At 43.5% G+C, this 21,041-nt stretch overlaps 1 protein-coding gene across 1 annotated transcript; it reads left to right on the top strand.

Moving 5' to 3' along the window:
- Positions 1-2,090: 2,090 nt before the first annotated feature.
- HNRNPU (heterogeneous nuclear ribonucleoprotein U) lies at positions 2,091-14,806 on the top strand. Its single transcript, XM_080341328.1, has 14 exons — positions 2,091-3,044; positions 4,023-4,134; positions 4,259-4,332; positions 6,413-6,552; positions 8,008-8,107; positions 9,193-9,305; positions 9,700-9,963; positions 10,201-10,320; positions 10,812-10,940; positions 11,311-11,479; positions 12,016-12,255; positions 12,694-12,896; positions 13,976-14,047; positions 14,442-14,806. The coding sequence occupies exons 1-14, from the start codon at positions 2,312-2,314 to the stop codon at positions 14,493-14,495; spliced, it is 2,523 nt and encodes an 840-aa protein (XP_080197454.1). The 5' UTR covers positions 2,091-2,311; the 3' UTR covers positions 14,496-14,806.
- Positions 14,807-21,041: the final 6,235 nt, after the last annotated feature.

The following is a 21,041-nucleotide window of genomic DNA, read 5'->3' as shown; positions in this document are numbered from 1 at the left end:
ACGGGAGTATAAAGCAGTATGAGCATGTTACTGAAGTAGGCAGACTGACATTGTTTAGGAATGGGATTACATATGATGACTGCAGCTCTAGGGTGAGTCTGAATGAGGGCATTTTCTAACACAGAGGTGCTGTGAATGTATGTAGATGTGCTGATTTAAGGTAAGGCTTAGGGATCCAAAACTGGCTTTAAAGGATCTATCACTATATAAAGTTTGCAGCAGTGAGAGGAATGATCAGATTATTAGGTTGATGAAGCTCTTCCAGAAACATGGCTTACTGGTGAGGTCTGTGCCAGATTAAGGTCTAAGCAGAGAGCTCTGTCTGAAGATCAGAAATGAAGACTCTGCAATGTATCTTAAAATTTTTACATTCAAAATTCAAAAAATGAACGTGGAGGTTGGACAGGCAAATGGAATCTAAATCCATGCAGGGCTGTCTGTAAGCTTCAGTATCTTGCAATATTAACTAGGTGGACCCTGCTTACTTTTGTTCCACCTTGGCAGAACAGTATACATCAAGAGTACCTCAGCAGACTAGCTAAGATAGCTCTGTCATGAAGAAATGGACAAAGGTAATGATTTCTATTGGTGTAGCTTGATCACACACTGACTTCTCCCCAGCACTGATGCAGTCTTATCTTTTTTCTCCCCTATTGAGATGATTCTGACCTACAGGGCTGAGATAAAAAATCTATTCACTTTCATTTATAGTAAAGGAAAGGTTTTGGCAACCTTTTTCTCATCTGTACGTATTACATGAGGGAGCTCTCCCTGTCCCTGTTCCAACAAGCTGTTGTGTGGTGAGGAGTTGAGCTAACCTTGCTGACTGAGTCATCTTTCCTCTAAACGGATCCAGCCCAATGGAGGACAGAGCACTGTGTGTATATGTGCTTAAAAGAGCCCTTTCCTTGTGCAGTTAATACATGGTGACCTCCTCCTATCTCCTCCCTTCCTCTTGGTGCAGATAAATGTAATTTGCTCTGGTTCAGGAGGCCACACAACCTGTGTCAACACAAGGCAACTTCATCCCAAACACACCTTCCATTCAGCAGGACTTCATTTTCTGGTTGTCTGACTTGCCTTTTTTCTTTTTCCTGCAAGTGAAAACCAGCTTGTTATCCATCCTCCCTAAGGAAGCAGACTTGTAGACCAGTGCTGCCTTTCTGTGCACGTGAAACCCTCTCTGGTGTTTGTTTTCGTGTCACTTTGCACCAAATTGGAAAAAGTCAACCACTGGGCAACTCAGTGGCTGAGACCTCCTAGGCGGGGGGATAGGGGTGGGAGCGGGGAAAGGAAGACTGAGCAGTTTTGGTTAGCTGATCGCCTCTGTGCTGAGCTGCAGACTAGTGCTTCTTATGCGGTGGAGAGTTAATGCACTTGAAAAAAAACCTTTGTTAACCCTGTGGCTTTGTTAGCCCAGGCCTGGTCTAAAGATCAGGTCTCTGCATGCTTTGTAGTGCTGCAGCCGGTGAAGGAATAAGCATGTAGCTCTATTTTCGTCCTTATGTAACTGTGTTAACAAGGTTGTATCAGGGTAACTATTTTGAGTAGCGATGTGCGTTTTCAAGCCCTTTATGCCACAAGCTGTGTGGACTAGGCCCCAAACAGGGAGCAAAAGAAGGAAGGAGCTGCCAGGCTGCGGCCCCTGCTGGGGCAGGAGGCTGTTTAGTTGGGCTGGGCCCTTATTCGGGTTTAACCCACGCCAAAGGGGCGAGCAGGGGCCTGCTCAGGTGACAAGGTGACTGTTTTCCAGGCACGAACGGGTTGTTTAGCCCCGGCGGTGTATCGGAGAGGGGACAACAGCGGCGCGTGCAGCCGCGCTTCCTGCTGCCGCCTGCCCAACATGGCGCAGGCACGGCTGTCAGCGCGGAACGGGCGGCTCCGGTAGGGAGAGCTGCCCTTTCCCCCGTCCCCCGCTCCGCGGCCCGGCGGGGCCGTGGTGGCAGCGCCCGGCGCCCCACGCGTGGGGGCGGCGGTGTGCGCGCGGAGCCGTTGCGCTCGGGCGGGTATTTACGGTATACGGGCGCGCGCGGGCGGCCGTTACGGTAGCGGGGGTGGGGGGGAGGAGGGACTACGTGCGCGGGGGCGGGGCGGGCAGTGCTGCGTGCTCGGCCCCGCGAGGCGCGTCTCCCTCGCGAGCTCGGTGAAAGGATTTGGCGCCAGGCGGGTCCGCTCTGCAGCTGCCGCAGCCGCACGAACCAGCCGCGCCACCCACCCACCGCCTCCCGCCGGGGCCTCGACCCAGAGCCGCCGCCGTCCGCCCCAGCTCCGAGTCGCCCGCGCGCCGCCCAGGGATCGAGCCGCCGCCGCCATGAGCTGCTCGCCCGTGAACGTGAAGAAGCTAAAGGTGTCGGAGTTGAAGGAGGAGCTGAAAAAGCGGCGCCTCTCCGATAAGGGCCTCAAGGCCGAGCTCATGGAGCGGCTCCAGGCCGCGCTAGACATGGAGGAGGCCGGCGGGGGAGGCCTCGCCAGCAGCGCAGTTGAGCCTGGCAACGGTAGCATGGAGGGGGAGGCGGCCGAGAGCGGCGGGGGCGCCTCGCAGCTCCACCAAGGAGGAGGCCCCGACCAGGCCGCGGCCTCCACCGCGGAGGACGACGACGAGGAAGGGCTGGAGGCCGCCGATGGCGACGCCATGGAGCTGGGCGAGGAGAACGGCGAGCGGGCGGGGGCCGGAGGCGGCCCCATGGAAGAGGAGGCGGGCGGCGAGGAGGAGGAAGAGGAGGAGGAGGAGGAGGATGAGAACGGAGACGACCAGGGTTTCCAAGAGGGGGAGGACGAGCTTGCCGACGAGGAGGAGGCCGCGGCCGGGGACGCCAACGGGCACGGGGACCAGCAGCCGCCGCAGCCGCAGCCCCAGCAGCCCCCGCCGCTTATCCAGCCGCGCGGCGCCGCTAAAGAAGCCCCCGGCAAAAGCCCTGGCGGCGCCTCGGGGACCCCAGCGGCGGCCCCCTCCGGCCCGGCGGGCCCCGCCAAGCAGCAGCAGCAGCAGAAGAAAGCGGAAGGTGGCGGTGGCGGCGGCCGCCCCGGGGCTCAGGCCAGCGGGGGTGAGTGTGCGCGGCGGGGATGGGGGGGGGGGGGAAAGCCTGTTAATCCCCCCGCCCTGGGGAACTCCCCCGTTGCGGGGGGGGGGGGGGGGCGGGTAACGGCCAGCAGGGCGGTTTCCGGGGCGCGCGCGGGAGGACGTTCGCAGCCGGCGCGAGAGCGGGCGCGACGGCGGCGCCTCCCCCGCGGGGGGGGAATGTGGGTTCCACCGCCCCCCGCGCGGCACCGCGTGCTGCTCTCCAGGCGCTGCGCTGGGCCGCGGGCGGGGGGAGGGGGGTCCCGCGCGGGGCCGGAGGAGGAGGGGCCGTAGCGGGGGAGGTGCGGGGAAGGGGCCGCGGGGGGAGGGGCGGCGGCGGAGGGGCCGCTGGGGCGCGCTGTGTTGTGCTGAGGAGCGCTCGGCGGCGTGACGTCACTTCCGGGCTGGGCGCCGCACGGGATGGCGTTGGGAAGGCCAGGTACAATGGAGGCGGGCGGAGGCGGAATCCCTGCCCTGCAGGCAGCCGGGCGGCCCCGCGCGGGGCTCCCGCCCGGGCCGCGCACACGGGCTGCCGAGAGGAGGCGCAGTCGTGCGGGTCGCCCGGTGTCCTTGCGAGCGGCTGGGAACGTTCTGTTCGGAGGGGGAGGGTGCGGGTATGACGCCGCGGAGAGCTTTTTGTCCGCCTTTTTTTCTTTTTTTTTTTTTTTTTTAAACCGCATGGGAGCGGTCTGGCTTTCCTGTGGGGATCTTACCATCGGGGCTGCACCCACTGCCGCACTGCCCACTTCTGTCGCGGATCCCACGTGATTTAGCAGACAAGTTTTGAGTCTTCCGAGAAAATTCCAGATGCAGCTTTTTATCTTCATACAAAGCAAAATCCTTTAGGATACTATTGCTTTTGTCTTGTAGGTTCTTACAGTTTCCAACGTTGGAACAATCATATAGGACTTTATGCACAATTAAAGAGTTAATTAATTAAAATAAATAATTATTTCTGTTACAGGAGAAGCTAAAACTGAACAAAAACCTGGTGAGAAAAAGAGGGGAGTGAAGAGACCACGTGAAGATCATGGCCGTGGATATTTTGAATACATTGAAGAAAACAAGTACAGCAGGTGAGTAAACTTGGTGCTGGGCAGCATTTTGTGAATGAGGAGAAATAAGGTGCAGAAATGCTTATTTCAACACTGAAAATACATGTAACATTAATCGTGTTTCTTGGGTTTCTGTTTTGTTCAGAGCCAAGTCCCCTCAACCACCTGTTGAAGAAGAAGATGAACATTTTGATGACACAGTGGTTTGTCTTGATACTTGTGAGTAAACATGCTTTCGTTTACTGTGGAAAGATCTGTTCTTATAAACACACTTTCTGAAATGTAGGGTGAATACATTTGTTGACTTTCATTACTAAGTAACTTAAAAAAAAACAGAAAAGGTGTTTCCACCCATTTTCAGTATATATACAAAAGAACAAGAGGATACATGGGTCTTTATATTAGCAGTAGTAAGCTTGGTTTTCCCATGAAATCCATGGTATCCTACAATTTTCTGAAGAAATCTTAACCATATTACTAATGTGGTATGGAAACTAAGCTGGCCAAGTGTAGAGTGAGCGTAGAATACCCTAAAAACAGTTTGAGAAACTAATTGTATGGTAAATGAGCTTTTCACTTTGGAAAGCTGTATGGGTCAAAAACAGTGTAGATGGTTACAGTGGTACAATTTGTGACGTAAATTACCTGCATATCTTGATGAGGCCCTGTTTATGTGTCAGCCAGTGCAGTATTTTTTCATGTTTTGTGATAAAGCTAACAAAGTCAGGTAAGGCCTCCTGAGAAAGTACCCGTTCATGCAGTCTGGGAGTTGGGGGCAGGGAGGGTGATACATTTGTGGTTTTGAGGGTAAGTGTAAGGACCTATCGCAATATTGAAGTTCGATAAGTGTTGCTTGAACTTGTTGGATTATTAAAATGCCATTGAAGGAAAGCTTAAATTTTGGCATTATCTGTAAATCTGAAGTTTCTAACTGTTGACCTGGTGAGTAGCCACCTCTGTGAAAGCTTCTGTTTTTCCCAATAACTGAGTAATAGCTACTTTTCATTATTATTCCTAGTAGAAAGTTTTGTTACTGGATAAACTTTGTGATTTGATGTGTCAACAGACTACTTGAAGATCAGCATCCAACATAGCTTAATATTGAATTGTGTAACAACTTGGTGCTTTCTTTTCTGGACCATGATGATGTGGACATACGAGAAGTTTAACATCTTTAAATACTCTTTATTACCTGTCTCTTACAAGTAACCTGCAACTTTAGAACAAATGAGAACAGAATTTAAAAATAACCTACACTGGTGGGTTTCTTCTGTATGGTTTTATCTGGTTTTCATGCAACAATTAAAAGAATCACTAATGAGGAAATGCTTGGATCACAAATATTGTAGTTGCAACAGAGGGTGGCTTTATGCAAACAAACCAAGATCTCATACATGAGAGTTACCAGTAATACAGGAAAGATTGCATTTTAGTGTGCTTGGACAGCATGCAGACCTTATACCAGGACAGAACTCACTGCTTGTTAATTTTGTTCCTTTCTTGTAACTGTCAAATAGGTTTGGAGTTTTTTCTATGGATTCCTTCCTCTGGGGAATTCAAGTGCTATATGCTATACCTCATGCTACCATTTTGCATTGTCTTTTTGAAACCTACTAGAAGATTAATTTGAAACTTCATGGTGCTACAGCTCTGAAGATGTCCATTAAACAAAGGTTCCACTTAAGTTCTTAGAGTGATAGGTGAATTCATAGTGCAGATCATGTTACGTAGGTGAAAGAGGTTTTCTTATCACATTCTGCGAGCTTAACCTATCTGCATTTGGCTTGATCTAATTGGCCTTGCTAAATAACTATATTAACCAAAGACAGTACTACTTTGAGTACTTAAGAGTACCTGTGTTTCTCTTCTCAGCTGCCCTCAGATTTGGGCATAAGGGGTAAGAAGACTTCAAAAAGAGGTTTCTAGTAAATAATGCAAAGAGCATGGTGCAGATTTCTTTGCTCTATATTGATGGAAATATCTCGGGTAACTGACCAGAAATGTTCAAATAGATGAAATTCAATCAAAGCTTTTAAGCAGATGGAAAAAATAGGGGATTTTGGTGACAGAAGTGAAGATGCCATCTTGAAAGTTACTCTTGTTAGCTAGCTTTTTTAAGATCTTCGGCTGAGCTTCAGTCTGCTAGGTATGTGTTCAGTTGCTTTCCTGAAAGATGGCTGAGCACTTGCTGGGAGTTTATCTTGAAAATCACCCTTATAAGCTGAAATAACTTTTAATGCATAAAATTAAACAGCTGTACTGTTGTAGTAAGAATAAACAATGATTTTTGTGTTGACAGATAACTGTGACCTGCATTTTAAAATCTCAAGAGACCGGTTTAGTGCTTCCTCTCTGACCATGGAAAGCTTTGCCTTTCTTTGGGCTGGAGGAAGAGCCTCCTATGGAGTTTCTAAAGGCAAAGTCTGCTTTGAGATGAAGGTGAGTTAAACTGATGTTTTATGGGAGACTGTTTCATGCTTAAATATAGTGTTGCTTAAACTTGCCAAGTTTTTGTACTTAGTTGAAACTAATTCAGTTTAATAGAACTTAATACCATATTTGAAATTATTTTCTATAAAATATGATTCAGTTTGCAAAAGTGCTTCATCTTATATAAGAACTTTCATTTAACAATGACAACAAAAAAGGCGCTTGCTTTTGCCCTGAGTGTGTAACTTCTAAGTCTCTGTCTTGAACCAAGAATTTTTGACACCTCATGCATCAACACTTAGATAATTTTGATACTCACTAGCCAGAAGTTTGTGTGTACTTCCTGAAGATTACAGAAAGCTTGGCTTTTGTTGGTTTGTTTTAAAGTGATACAAATTATCCCAGCAGTCCTTTCTCTTGTTCCTACTTGGTCTTTGAGTTTGATCTGCTCTGAGCAGGGATTTGGGCTAGGTGACCTGCAGAGGTCCCTTCCAGCCTGAATAGTCCTGACTTGTGTATGCGTTGAATGCCAGTGTTGAGGAGGTACTTGAATTCTGAGAGGAAGAGTTCTTCTAGAGGGCAAGAATGCCAAAGAGCAGTCAGCCTTGTAATAAACATGCTTCTCCAACTTACTGACAAAAGAATAACTGGAGGCACCAAAAAATTCATGTTTGTTGTATTTTTTTTTTAATTTAGTGATATTAAAGGCTTTTTGGCATATGTTGTGCCTTTGTATATATAAATGCTTACTCTGGCCTCTTCCTGTAGTACTTTCGAATCTAACCACTACCATGAGGAGTGGGTAGTGATGCCCTTCTCTGTGATTTCTATGTCTGTTGGTACCTGTAACCTTGGAAGGCCAACAAAGTGAAATTGGTATCAGTATTTATTGCCCTGTTCACTTTCAAATCAGTTTGACCTGACTCCAATAGTTGTGGGAGCTGGTAGGAAACTGATCAGTTTTTCACTTTAGTTCAGTGAAGTTTGTAAAGGCAATTAGAAATATTAGAATATTAGAATATTTTCCCCAGTCTCTGATAAAGCATTTTTTTATCCATTACCACATTTTATTTGCAAAGTAACTTACTGTTAAGCCCAACTTTATGGCAATTGTGTAAAAAAAAAAAAAATAAAAATAAAAATATATATATATATATATTCATCCTATGATCTTAGTACCATATCAAAAGGATTAGGGCTTTTAGCCACTGAGAGGGACTGCTATGATGAAGTGCCTTGAAGTTATATGGTATTTTGGATCTTCATTGCTCAGTCAGGAGATGTAACTAGTGTTTGGCTTGTGATTTCACATACTTAAGCATGTTTTACTTCTGCAGAAGATGATGAGTCAGTTTTAGCAAAGATTTAACCGAAGTGTAAAGGTTCCAGATGACACCTTTGTGTTTCCATCTTGTTAGTGTTTAATAAATACTACATGCCTTTTAATTAATAATTTAAAAATAGGTTACAGAAAAGATTCCTGTTAAACATCTGTATACAAAAGACATTGACATACATGAAGTGCGAGTTGGCTGGTCACTGAACACAAGTGGAATGTTGCTTGGTAAGACCTAAACATTTGATTGCTTTCGTATTATTTACGGTGTACGTGGAAGTTTAAAGTCACTTTTTCTTAAGCAGGTGGGAAAGCATAGTGGTTATAGTCCATGTGTTCTGAAAAGTGGTCTTAACTTGAAAAGTTTTATTGGAACCAAAGAAAGTCATAAAGCATTCAAACCTGTAAAGATTGCATGATTTGAGAGTTAATTCTTTTGGTGGTCAAGTATGGATTGTGGAGAACATTCTTGAAGGCCTGACAAGATGAAGGATTTCTCCTTTTCATATAGTGTCATAAATAGGAAGAGGGTGGTTTGGTTTGGCTTTTTTTTTTTTTTTTTTTGAGGCCAGGATGTGGTGTAAGATGTCACCAGTGAAGAAAAAAATCCTTGTTAACTACATTATCATTCTTTTGGCTTGAGGTGGGAATCTTTATTTCTGAAAGTAGTTAGGAAGAAAGAAGTACAATTTCATTAGATATATGGGAACTGAATATAATGGTATTTATAACTAAAACCTGCTGCTGAGACGTATCTTTGTTGGAAATGTATATTAATTGGTGTGTTCTGATATCAGCAGCTTTTTAGTTAAGTAATTAAGTTCCACCTTAATCCTTGTATTTGACACTTGCTGTTAGCTTGTTCCTTGCAGCTTCATCCTCAGCTGTCGCATAGGCTGAATGTCTGCTAAACTCCCTTTAAAATGGGGAGGGGTAAGTGCTACTGGAGACTAAAGTCAGAAAACCTTTCTGACTAACTACGCTTCAGGTATACCGGTGCATAATCAGGTCTTCGGAGTTTAAAAATACTTGGGTCGTGTCTTTATCTGGCAGTTCAGACTTAGTCAACATGAATATGGAACCAGCAGCATAAGGCTCTTAAAGCTGGGATGGGGGTAACACTGCTGTTCCATCTCAAGTGAGAGTATTCTTGAATATAAAAATAAACTGTAGCTCTTTATGGGTTATAGCTTGTTTTGGCATTAAGCAAAGCATTCTGAACAGCACCTTACTTAAGTAGCTGCAAAGTGATAGTATTTCTAAGAGGTTAGGTGAAAATGCCTATTTTTAATAAGTTTAAATTATTTCATCAGGTGAAGAAGAATTTTCCTATGGGTATTCTCTAAAAGGAATAAAGACATGCAATTGTGAGACTGAAGACTTTGGTGAGAAGTTTGATGAAAATGATGTGATTGGATGTTTTGCTGTAAGTTTTTACTTCTGTTTTCTTTTGAGGGAAAACATCCTTGAATTTTTACACTGCTTTGATGTGAGAAGCAGTAAATCAAATACAGGAAAACTTGGAGCAAGGCAAGTTGTTTAACCTAGGGAGGTGGTAGGAATAGCAGGAATTATCAACAGTGGCAGCTGTGAACATGCTAAGATTTCATATTCACAGACAAATGTCTTTAAAGCCTTAAAAAATCAGGTCGTAAACAAGATAATCATTGCCAGTAAGATAACTTTTTAAGTAGTTCCTTTATGATGTAGCAGTGTTACAGAAGTTGTGTGAATATAGCCAATATAGTGAAATTACTAATATAACTTTATAGTGTGAGGTGAGTAATTTTATCCAAACTAATGCTTTGTTTGAAAACCAGAATTTTGATGGTGATGAAGTGGAACTCTCATATTCCAAGAATGGCCAAGAGCTTGGTGTTGCATTCAAAATAAGTAAGGAAGTTCTTGATGGGCGGCCACTCTTCCCACATGTTCTCTGCCATAACTGTGCAGTTGAGTTCAACTTTGGTCAGAAGGAGGAACCTTATTTTCCTGTACCTGAAGAGTATACCTTCATCCAGAAGGTTCCCCTGGAGGATAGGGTCCGAGGACCAAAAGGACCTGAGCAAAAGAAAGATTGTGAGGTGAGTTTCTTGTTAAAATTGTTGAGAAGGATCAACAGAAGTAGTGGGGTTTAAAAAGCAATTGTATGATACTCTGACCTTTTTGTTCGGAGGCTTTAATACTTGGTGTCCTGTGACTCTTCAACTCCCTCATCCCCCCATGTCCCCCACTCAGTTCCTATTAGGCTTGCTGGTCTAAGTTGCATATTAAAGAAAATGTTTGGACTAGTATCTCAAGTACAGAACCTGTTGTCACAGGTGGTGATGATGATTGGCTTGCCTGGAGCTGGTAAGACTACATGGGTTACCAAACATGCAGCAGCAAATCCTGGGAAATACAACATTCTTGGGACAAATACTATTATGGACAAAATGATGGTAAGTGATAATATGATAGTTTATTTGTTGATATGTTAAAGATCTTTGGTTGCCATGGGGTTCTTTTATATCACAGAAATCTGAGAAATCAGCTGCTGGTTGGCTAGTGACCATTAAAGGCTTTTTATTGCTGAGCTGCTACTCAAACATGGCACAGCAGGATTCTGAAACTTTGTGGTCATATAGAACAAATCGTCAACTGTTGTTGACTATTTAAGTATTTCTATTTCTCTGTATATCACTGTCCTCAGAACATTTGGCTTTGAATTAGTAATGCAGTGAGTATACCTTGGATGCAGCTATATTGATTCTCCTGATTGCTTATAAAGTTCTGTGTCTTATGGAGGCTTTGGGAATTTCAGTTATGAGTTTGTAGCTGTGGCATTGACTTGAACAAGCCTTGAAGCGAGGTGAAAAGCATTTAGCAAAGAAAAATGTCAGCCACATGTCGGGAGGGCTATTTTCTTTAACTCTGGGAAATCTCTCCATAGGTTGCAGGTTTTAAGCGGCAGATGGCAGACACTGGGAAACTTAACACACTGTTGCAGAGAGCTCCACAGTGTCTTGGAAAGTTCATTGAGATTGCAGCTCGTAAGAAGCGGAATTTCATTTTGGATCAGGTAGAAGCTTCAGTGAAAAATGGTTAAGGAAAATTGTTGTAGGCTCTAGTTAAGTAATTAAGTGGGATTAAAGTTACATTGTAATAGCAATTGTTTCACTTGCTGACTTAATACTTATTCAGGGGGCACAAAGTTGAGATATTATTACAAATGCTTGTCTGAACTTCTCTGGATTTATGGGATGTGGGAGGAATAGTGTTTTAACACGTGGATATGCGCTCGTAACTTTGCATTATGCAGCATCTTTATGTCCAGTTATTTGTAAACTTCATTGCAAGCTCTTGTAGAAGTGAAGTCTATACACCATAAGTTGACTTCCTTAACTCTTACAATGACAGCTACGTGTAGTAAGTTACTGCATTTTTTTCAGACAAATGTGTCTGCAGCTGCGCAGAGGAGAAAAATGTGCCTGTTTGCAGGCTTCCAGCGCAAAGCAGTTGTTGTTTGCCCAAAAGATGAAGACTACAAGCAAAGAACACAAAAGAAGGCAGAGGTGGAGGGAAAAGATCTTCCAGAGCATGCAGTTCTCAAAATGAAAGGCATGGAACATAATCCTATACTGTGTTTTAGGATGCTGACTATCTGTGTAAAGGATTAAGTAAACATGACGTCTAAAAGATCACTTTATCTGAAACAGCTGTACTTAAACAAAACTGGAAGACTATTGTAACTTGTAGGATAACACTATATTGTGTTCCCTCTGCTGCAGTCCTTAACACTACTCAGTTATGCTGATATGCTTCATGCAGATGCACAAAGCTGTCTTGGCATAAAGTGCCCTATATAAGTGACTTATTTGGCAGAAACCGGTGCTCTGAGTGGAGGCTCACAAAAGAAAAAAAAAAGATATAGGCAGAATGTTTTCAAGGTTTGGAACAGTACTGGCAACTCCATGAAGACCTGTTTATTTCTTTTGTCACTGTTAACCTTTCTTAAATGCTCAAATTATGTAAGTTTGTCCCTATGCTGAGGGAATGCAGGGGGTGGGAGGAAGAATGGGGGAAAGGTGGTTGAATGATGGCTTTGATTGTAGCTGAATGTAGATGCTGAATACTCAGTGTTTTTGCAATTATAGGGAACTTCACACTGCCAGAGGTAGCAGAATGCTTTGATGAAATAATCTATGTAGAGTTGCAAAAAGAAGAAGCTCAGAAGCTTTTGGAACAATATAAAGAAGAAAGTAAGAAATCTCTTCCGCCAGAAAAGAAACAGAACACTGGCTCAAAGAAGAACAAGAAGAGCAATAAAAATCAATTTAATAGGGGTCAGAGAGGTCGTGGAGGATTTAACATGCGAGGCAACTTCAGAGGAGGAGGTGAGCCTAGAAATGGGCCTTTAGGTTTTGGAGGTTGCTGCTGCTGGCTGGGGGGAAGCTTGTAGTACTTGCATTGCAATTACTATGTATTGGGAACCTTGATTTCAGTTTCAGTTAGTTAAAAAAGAAAAGATTAATTGTCCAACTTAAAAGTGAGGATTGCCAAAATTGTGGATTATACTATTTGTGCGATGTAAGGCACAGCTTTGGAGTCTTTATGTGAGGTTTGGTATTTGCCTGTATACTAGTCTATTGGAGGCTAGTGCATGGTAAAATTAACATCTTTCACTGACCAAATGACTTAATATTTGCATTGAAAGTTTTGCACTGAATTTGGACACCTTGTTTCTATACCATCATTATTCGAAACAATAATCTTCACGTACAAAATACTTCAGATTGAACAATTACTTGATGGAAGTAACTTTCTCCCTGCAGTCCCTGGCAATCGTGGTGGATACAACAGGAGGGGAGGCAACATGCCCCAGCGAGGTGGTGGAGGTGGCGGTGGTGGTGGTGGCAGCAGCGGTGCCATTGGCTACCCATATCCTCGTGGCCCTGTCTTTCCAAGCAGAGGTGGCTACTCAAACAGAGGAAACTATAACAGAGGTGGAATGCCCAACAGGGGGAACTACAACCAGGTGATGCTTTCGGAGGGATTTATTAGTTGAACTGCAGTACTTTGGATGATGTTTGAAAGGTTTGGTGGCTGCAAGTAACGACAAAGCTGATTATGGTACTACCCTAATTCCACACTAAAAGGCCTACATTTCTAGTTCAGTGTTGGTGCCTGGAGCTCTGGATGTTGCGTAAGAAATTCTCATGTGGAAGTTCTGTGTTCAGACTGGACCTTTGTCCAGTTAAAGATGAAGATTTTTAGGGCATGTGTGTGAAGACTTGTATTTGATTTCTGTTTATTTTTTTTCTCTCTCTCCAGATAGTAGTAACCATTGTTTGGCCTTATGGTCAAGGTGTATCTATATCAAGCATTTAGGGAACTTTCTGGAAATAGCTCTCAGGAGTCTTTGTTTTGGTTTTGGGTATCAAACACAGCTAGTAAAGACATAGTAGCCTAGGTATTAACTGATGGAATACCAGTGGAAGCATTTGAAAACATAATTTGGATTACTGAAGAGCCAGTAGATGGAGCCCAAGCTAGTAAACATGGCTCAGGTTTGTCTGATACTGACAAATGGGAAATGTAATATTTTATCTACTAATATCCATGTCCCCTTTTTTGTACTATAACTTGTGTTTGAAGTTTTGTGGACTAGCTCTTCTATTTTCGGTTGTATGACCCATATCCTTTTGTCTGATCAGATAACACAACCTTGGAGCAACTACAGCCTTTCCTAACTAAAAATAGGCAAGCTCTTGTATTTTTAGTTGTCCTGGTGCAGTTTAGCAGCTGGAAATAGGGTGAGTCAAAACTGGATTAGCCAGCTTTCCAGACCACTGGCAACAATGGTTTGAGCTGGCTAATAAATTCTGAGGTCCTTGCCCCATGTTCAAAAAGCAGTTTCTTGGAGGGGGAGGCTTCTGATATTCTAGTGTTTTTCAGGGAGGTTGGTTGGTTTGGTTTTTTTTAACCTAGGCCAAATACTTTGTATTTGAAAGATTCTATGTGGTATGTGATATTTTGGTGGTAATAGATTGGTATTAGTACACTTCTGAAAAATCTGTATAAGTGAAGTAGTTAAAAACTGTTGTTCTCTTGCAGAACTTCAGAGGAAGGGGAAATAATCGTGGCTACAAAAACCAATCTCAGGGCTACAACCAGTGGCAGCAGGGTGTAAGTAGTCATCATTTTACCTTTTAACTGATTAACTTGAATGATTCAAAACGCTGTCTGAAATAATGAGTTGTGTAATGGAAACTGGACAACAAAATCTTTTAATGCTAGGTAATGTCACTATAAATAGTTTTTCTGTGCAAGACTTAATCTGGCTTCATGCTCTTGATCTATCAAATATCAGCTATGGCTTATTGGTCTTAATGGCATGTAGTATTTGGCTTCACATTACTACTGTGAACTGCTGTAAGTTGTTTAAGAACTTGCTGCTATTTGAGAGGACTTTAATCTTCTCAAGTGCCAGGAGAACTAGACGTTTGTTAAACACTTGTGTGAGAAATATAACTCTTATGTGATTAGAGGTTAAAATTAACCATTTATCCATTTATTGCAGCAATTCTGGGGTCAGAAGCCATGGAGTCAGCATTATCACCAAGGATATTATTGAATACCCAAATAAATGAACTGATACATATTTCTCCAAAACCTTCACAAGAAGTCGACTGTTTTCTTTAGTAGGCTAACTTTTTAAACATTCCACAAGAGGAAGTGCCTGCGGGTTCCTTTTTTAGAAGCTTTGTGGGTTGATTTTTTTCTTTTCTTTTTTTGTACATTTTTAATTGCAGTTTTAAAGTGATTCGTAAGAGAACCTCAGCATTGTGCACGATAAGAGAATGTGTCAGTATTTCAGGGTTCTACATTTTATCTGTAAAATGTGACTTTTTTTTTACCACAACAAAAGTAAAACGTTGCTTTGTACCTGGTGTCTTTTTATTAAAGAATTTTCTCCTTTTTCCCCATTCCCCGATTTCTAAGAAACAGTCGTGAGTCATGTCACAATACAATAGTAAAGTTAGCAACCAGATTTGTATGGAGGCTTGTTAGTAGCCCTCATGAATACCATGAGATCATGTAAAGCTCCATATTACACTCCATCCTCTCTGTGAAGCTACTGGGTGGGGAGGGGAGATGGGGCAGGTGAAAGTTTCTGGCAATAACTAGGACTTTTTTGTAACATTTGGAAGTCAGTAAGATGTTGGGGACAAAGAGGAAACCTGGGGCTGAATAGTGAAGGTGGAGTGTATGTAGAAGCTCTTAAAGTTGTAAAACTTGGTTGCATTATTTGTGGAGGCTCAAACTTGTGAAGGTACAACACCATAATTTCTTTTCCATTTGTTCTGCATTTTGATTCTGAAAAGAAGCTGGCTTTGCCCATTTCTTATTAAACAAAACTTGTTGTAAATCCAGTTGTCTAATGGGATCTATATGAAGTTAGCTGTGTGTCTGTATAACTCTCTTTTCCCCACGAAATACTGTATACCTAGTGTGCTTGTAGTAGTTACTCCACCATTTTGTAAGCTAATGAAACTGTGAGTCACCCATTTTATATCTAATTTTTAATCATGTCAATTCTCAAATGGGTGTATCTCCTTAGCCTGCTGATTCCTATTCTCTTTAAAGAAAGTGGGTGGAGAAATTTAACTCTAGACGTTTGTTTGCAATAAAATAAATTCATTTTACTCTTGTTTTGGGATTGTTGCCATCAAGGTCTAAAATCCCTTTAAGGCTATAAAGAGGAAGAGAATGTATGAAAGCGATGATGTTGGACAGTTCTAAACTCATTACTGTGTACATGCTGAAATACTTGTGTTTCTTTAAAAAGCTAAACTGATGGTTGCTCTGTTAGAGATATATCACTTGTATAATCTCACAATTTAACATGGTTATATGTATAGGGCAAAAATCTTTTGAGTCGCGCTTTCATCATGTGAATCCAGTATTTGCTGTAAAATAGACACGAAGGAAGGAGTGGGGGAAAAAAAACAGACAGGGAATAGGACAGACGGAGGGTTGTCATGGGGAATGAATCCTAGAGTTGGACAGAGAGCTTCAATTTGTTTTAACTGCTATTTTGTTCAGACTTATGCTTTTGTAAAAATGTAGTGGCAATGTTAGTAATTTCCTTGCATTTTAATGCCATAAGACAGGGGAGAGACATAACTGTCACGAGTCAGGCTCATGGTCCACATGTGAGCACAGGTCAGTGCCAGCAACTGGGCGCTGGGCTTTGCCTGCTGAGCTGGGCTGGCAGCGGGCAGGCAGCGCAGGCTCACCAGCCCAGAGCTGCAGCCAGAGCAGGGGGCTTGAAACTTTTCTCAAATGTTAGTCGATTTCTAGTAGTTGTCAGAAGTTAAGATAAAGTTGTGTTGCTCTTCTAGCCTTTATAGCAGATGACATTGCTTATTGACATTAAACATTAACAGCACCACCTCTTTGTTAATATTGCTTTAAGTCATCCCTTTACTTTGAATGAGAAAAATGTAAATTGTCTTTAAAGAAACACTATATTTAATTAACTAGAAATATGGGGAATCTAACCCCGAATCTGTTTTGCTGAAATGGAATTTTCTTTAGACTTGCGAAAAGGTTTAGTGTAATTACAGTCCATCTCCCTTCTACCCTTCTCACAAGAACTAACACTTTGTATGGAGTGCTGATCCTTTGCTTATTTTGGTACTCTATAAAGTTATATAGTCTTAAACTGAAATATAAGAGCCTACACTTACTATGTGGTTGTAAAGCTTGTATTTTAATTCAAAAGCCTGGGATGTTTTGTTTTCAATTCTTCAATACATGGTGTTTAAAGAAAAAAAAGCTACACATGAGAAGTGCTTCAACTGTCTTACACGTGGAAGACTAGTATCTCTTTCTGCTAAAAACACCCCTGTATGAAAAAAGCAGTTTTGATAAGTTCAGCAGTAAATGTGCTGCCTGTCTGAGGTGCAGAATTCAAAAAAGCTTCAACGTAAGCACCAGTGTAGTTCAGAAAGAGGATATGAAAACCTAAATACTTGTCCCATCTATCACAGTAGAGTGGTGACCAGTACTTGAGTGAGTCTTCATGTCCCACCCCCAAAGGAGAGACTCCCTCAGTTTGTCTTGGCTGATTATTGTTAGGGAAGGGGTTTATTTTGCCATGTGAGAACGGCTTGAACAAAGGAGCTGTTACCTAGAAAATCACCATTAGTAAAACACTTCCAGGTTGTGTTTACGAAAGGCAATGGAAAATGTAGCTGGTGGGTACAGAAAGGAGGACAGCGTTGGGCCATATGTTGAGTAACTTCTTGCAGCCTATAAGGGCTCTTTTACATAAGGCAAGTCCCTGTAGTAATACTCCAGTTGTGCTGCTGGCAGTGGCAGTGCAGGCACTAGTGACACAGCACAGGTCTGGGGGTTGCATTTGGGTTTTCTAATGGAGTACGAACGTGATCTCTGTGTGGCTACTGGCAGTGGCAGCAGGAATGTCGCTGCTGCTGGCACTCCCCTTGCAGCCCTGTCTGCCGAAGCTGCTACCTTCTCTCATCTTAAAACGGGTTGTAGCCACCGTGCATTGCATGATGCAGCTGTGCGTGTAGCTATAGACTTAAGGCAGGTTGGGTTGGGTATCTCGGGAGGAAGTTCCTACTTAAATACTCCAGTTGTATTTCTGCCTTGGCTAGTAACAGTCGCTAGGATACACATAGTGTAAACAGGTGCTTCCCTGACACACCCTGGCAGTGGCAAGGGGCTGTGTCCTGGCGCTCTGAGAGCAGCTGCATTTTGCAAGTGGACTTACTCATGGGACATCAGGGCCTTGGCTGCTGTTCTGAGGTGTGTTACAAGATCCCTGTCCCCAAACCCCAGCTCTGCTGTTGTGAGCTGGCCCTTCTAGCGTGCTGCATGGGGAGCACTCGGCTGTGCTGTTGTGTGTATGTAGGAGCTCAGCCCAAGTGGCACCTGTACATGAGTTCCTTTCAGTGCCTAATGCAGAATAATTCTTCATCAGTTAAGATGTTTTTAGAAATTCTGCCCAGTTCTCAGAGCGAATTAAACCTGTGTTCTGACAATGCCACGTGCAGTCCATGCCACTTGTATTTAAAAAAAAAAAAAAAAAAATTGTGCTGTAAGCCACTATTTTTTGGGTTTTTTTTTTAATCTTTTACAATGCTCTTGAGCAATCTTTTTTAATAGAAATAGGTGATGAACTAATCTTTAAAGATTCAGAGGTTTCCTTGCTTGTGACCTTTTGGAAAATTAGGCCAGTGCTTTCTAGAAGTGTGATCTCAGACTAAGCTGCAAGACATCAACCTGAGTTACAGAGGGAGGTGAGGTACTTTAATACTTCTGCAGCTGTTTAACTGCTGGGGTTGGACTCTCCCAAGTGAACAAGGGTGCATATACTGTAGTTGTGAACTACCAAGTTGGAAAGTACGCCTGTAGCTGTCTCAGCCTGAAGTGCTGTGGAGGATGGGGAGAGTTCCAGCATGTCAGAAAAAGCTGCTGAGAGGAAAGCGGAAATTCAGAAGAGCAGCTTTGTAACTCCTGTATTATCAAACTGGCCATGGTGAAGATAGAGCAGCACTTCCCTCATGCACTAGTCACCTCCTCTTAGACAAAGGCACCCTGCGCAGGTGGAGGGGGCAAAGAGGCCTTTGGTTTGGTTGGTTTTGTTTAGCTTTAATAGCAGATTAGCAATTAGTTGTGTGCAGCTTTTCTCCTCTTGTCCAGTGACCGAGGCACAAGCCATCCCCTCCAGTGCAGCAGGCCTCTCCGGAGCCAGGCGCTGCAGGGAATCGGCTGAAATCAGGACTTGGCCCATAATTGCTCTGGATGTGGCTGTTGCCTCAGATTGTCTTTCTGCCAGTACTGGGAGTGGCAGGAAGATCCAGCAGTGAACCGGTTGCTACGTAAACTCAGCTGTAGCTTAAAAAAAGATGCTAAATGCTTAACACATTGTTTGTTACATTTGCCTTTGTTTTTCCTCTTTTGATGTTGACAAACAAAACCCACGACTTGTAATATAATTACTCATATGGGTGACAATACACAAGTGTTACTTTTGAACAAGTTCTTTGTTCTCTTTTCTGGTTTAGTAGACTATCTCTGATCTGCAGAGTAAATTTGCTCCTAAACGTTACTGAAATGGAAACTACGAGTTAGACAGCTCAGCCAATTTTTCCCTCAAACTTTTTCACACTCAGAAAAAATTTACCATTTGGTAGTCAAGGTCAGGTACAATTTACACTAAATAATAATTTGGGGATGTGCTGCCTGGTTAGTGCACAACAATTGAACTCAGTGTAGTTCTCCCTACAGGCAGCTGCTTACTAGGAGACCTTTGATAACTAATGAGGCATTAAAAAAAAAGCAAGTATGCATGTTCTGGTCTGAGTGCAGCCTTCATTTATGTCACTTCAACTCTTCTGCTACTCTGTGCTCCAGAGGTTTCCTGCCAAGTTCACCAAAAACTGTTTCACCTGAGAGGTGGGGAGGTCAGTGCTGACAAGGAGCACTCATGGTACAAGTGCCCAGGAATGCTGTAAAATAAAAAAGCCCAGAATAGTGCTGAAGATATCCCTGGATGTAAATGCACGCTTAAAATACCAGTGGTTGTTTACAAGATGAGAGACGCAGGAAAGGCTCAATTCTCTTCTTTAGTCTCTGCTGAACTTTCAGTTCTGTTGAACTTTCAGAGCTGTTGAACAAGTAGATAAGCCCTTGAATGATAAAAGGACTTTAGTCTTTGTGGTAAGAAGGTAGTAAGAGGGCGGGGGAAGAGGAAACAGTAAGCCTCCTTGGAGGTATTTACTGTAATATTTTTTCTGAAAGAATTGTCACTTGGGGTTTGCTCACATCGTGCTGAGAAACAAGATTTTACAATAGTTGAGCTACTGGAGGTGGGTCCATAGGCAGCATCACGTGCAGGCTGTGAGCAGCGGAGCCACGTACCCAAAGCCTGGCAGCTCCACGTTGTGCATACTTTGTCTTTGCTTCGTGCTCCCTGCCGCTGTCAGAGCACCGGGAGTGCTGCGGGGCCTCCAGCCCAGCCTGGGAGCACTGCATTGCGGGGGACTGAATTCCCAAAAGAAGAAAAGGATGCTATTGTAGGGTGATCCTCTGCACCGGGCTTTTTCTGTCTTGGGTTTTCTGGATTTGCCATCTCTCAGTAGGTCGCAGAATTGCAGAAATGCTGTTTGCAAGGTCCTCTAGAGACTAGTCCAGCCTCCAGCTCGCAGCAGGATTGGCACTAGTACTCCGGTCAGCCGGAGCTTTGTCTATCTGAAGCTTGAAGATGCGCACAGGTGGAAATTACACCACCTCTCTGGGGACCCATTCCAGTGCTGCACTGCTCTCGAAGTAAAACACTTCGTCCTGCTGCCTGTTCAGAAGCTCCCAAGCTAGGGTTTGTGGCCATTGCCCCACTGCACCATCTTGGCTCCATCTTTACAACCATCCTGCAGATAACATCAAGTGGTTCTTAGGTCACCCCACAACCTGCTCCTCAGACTAAGTTCAACTGCTTCCACTTTTTTTCCAGAGGACAAGTGCTCAAGCTCCCTGAACACTTTAGGAGTGCTTCACTGAAGCCTCTGTGTTTTTTCAACATCCTTGTTGACGAAGAGGCCCAAAGCTGGGCAGCAATATTGGATGCACTGCCTCAGCAGTGTCACGTACCGGGAGATAAGTGCGTCCCTTGATTTGTTGGCCACACACTTCGTGATGGAGTCCAGACCGTGGTTTGCCTTATTTGCAATGAGAACACTCTCTTGGCTCATGTTCAACTTGGCGTCCACTGTTGGTCCTACCCTTTTCAGCAGAGCGGCTATTCAGCTAGCTGGTTCCCAGCCTTTAGTGTACACTCTGCAGCTACCCCGGTAATAATAATAATAATTTTAAAGAAAGGTAATTTATTAAATTGTTAAATAGTAAGCAGAGAATCTAAAAAAGAAATCTTAGACATAAATTACTTGTTCAAGTTAAATGCCTTGTGTATTCCCCCTCTGTGCTCTGAGAGATCTCGGAGAAAGCAGCTGTGATAGCATGATAAGAACTATTTCAGTACTTACTTTATCAGAGAATGCAACGCTTGAACATCACAAAGCACATTTGGTTTCCAGACCTAAGACATTCCTTCAGTCATAGCTTTTGTATTAACTTGCCTGCCTCTTTTTTT

This window comes from Nesoenas mayeri (genome assembly GCF_963082525.1).
Source record: "Nesoenas mayeri genome assembly, chromosome: 3".
Lineage (NCBI taxonomy): Eukaryota > Metazoa > Chordata > Aves > Columbiformes > Columbidae > Nesoenas > Nesoenas mayeri.
Note: the sequence above shows the minus strand (reverse complement) of the source record. Positions and strands in the feature narration are given on the sequence as shown.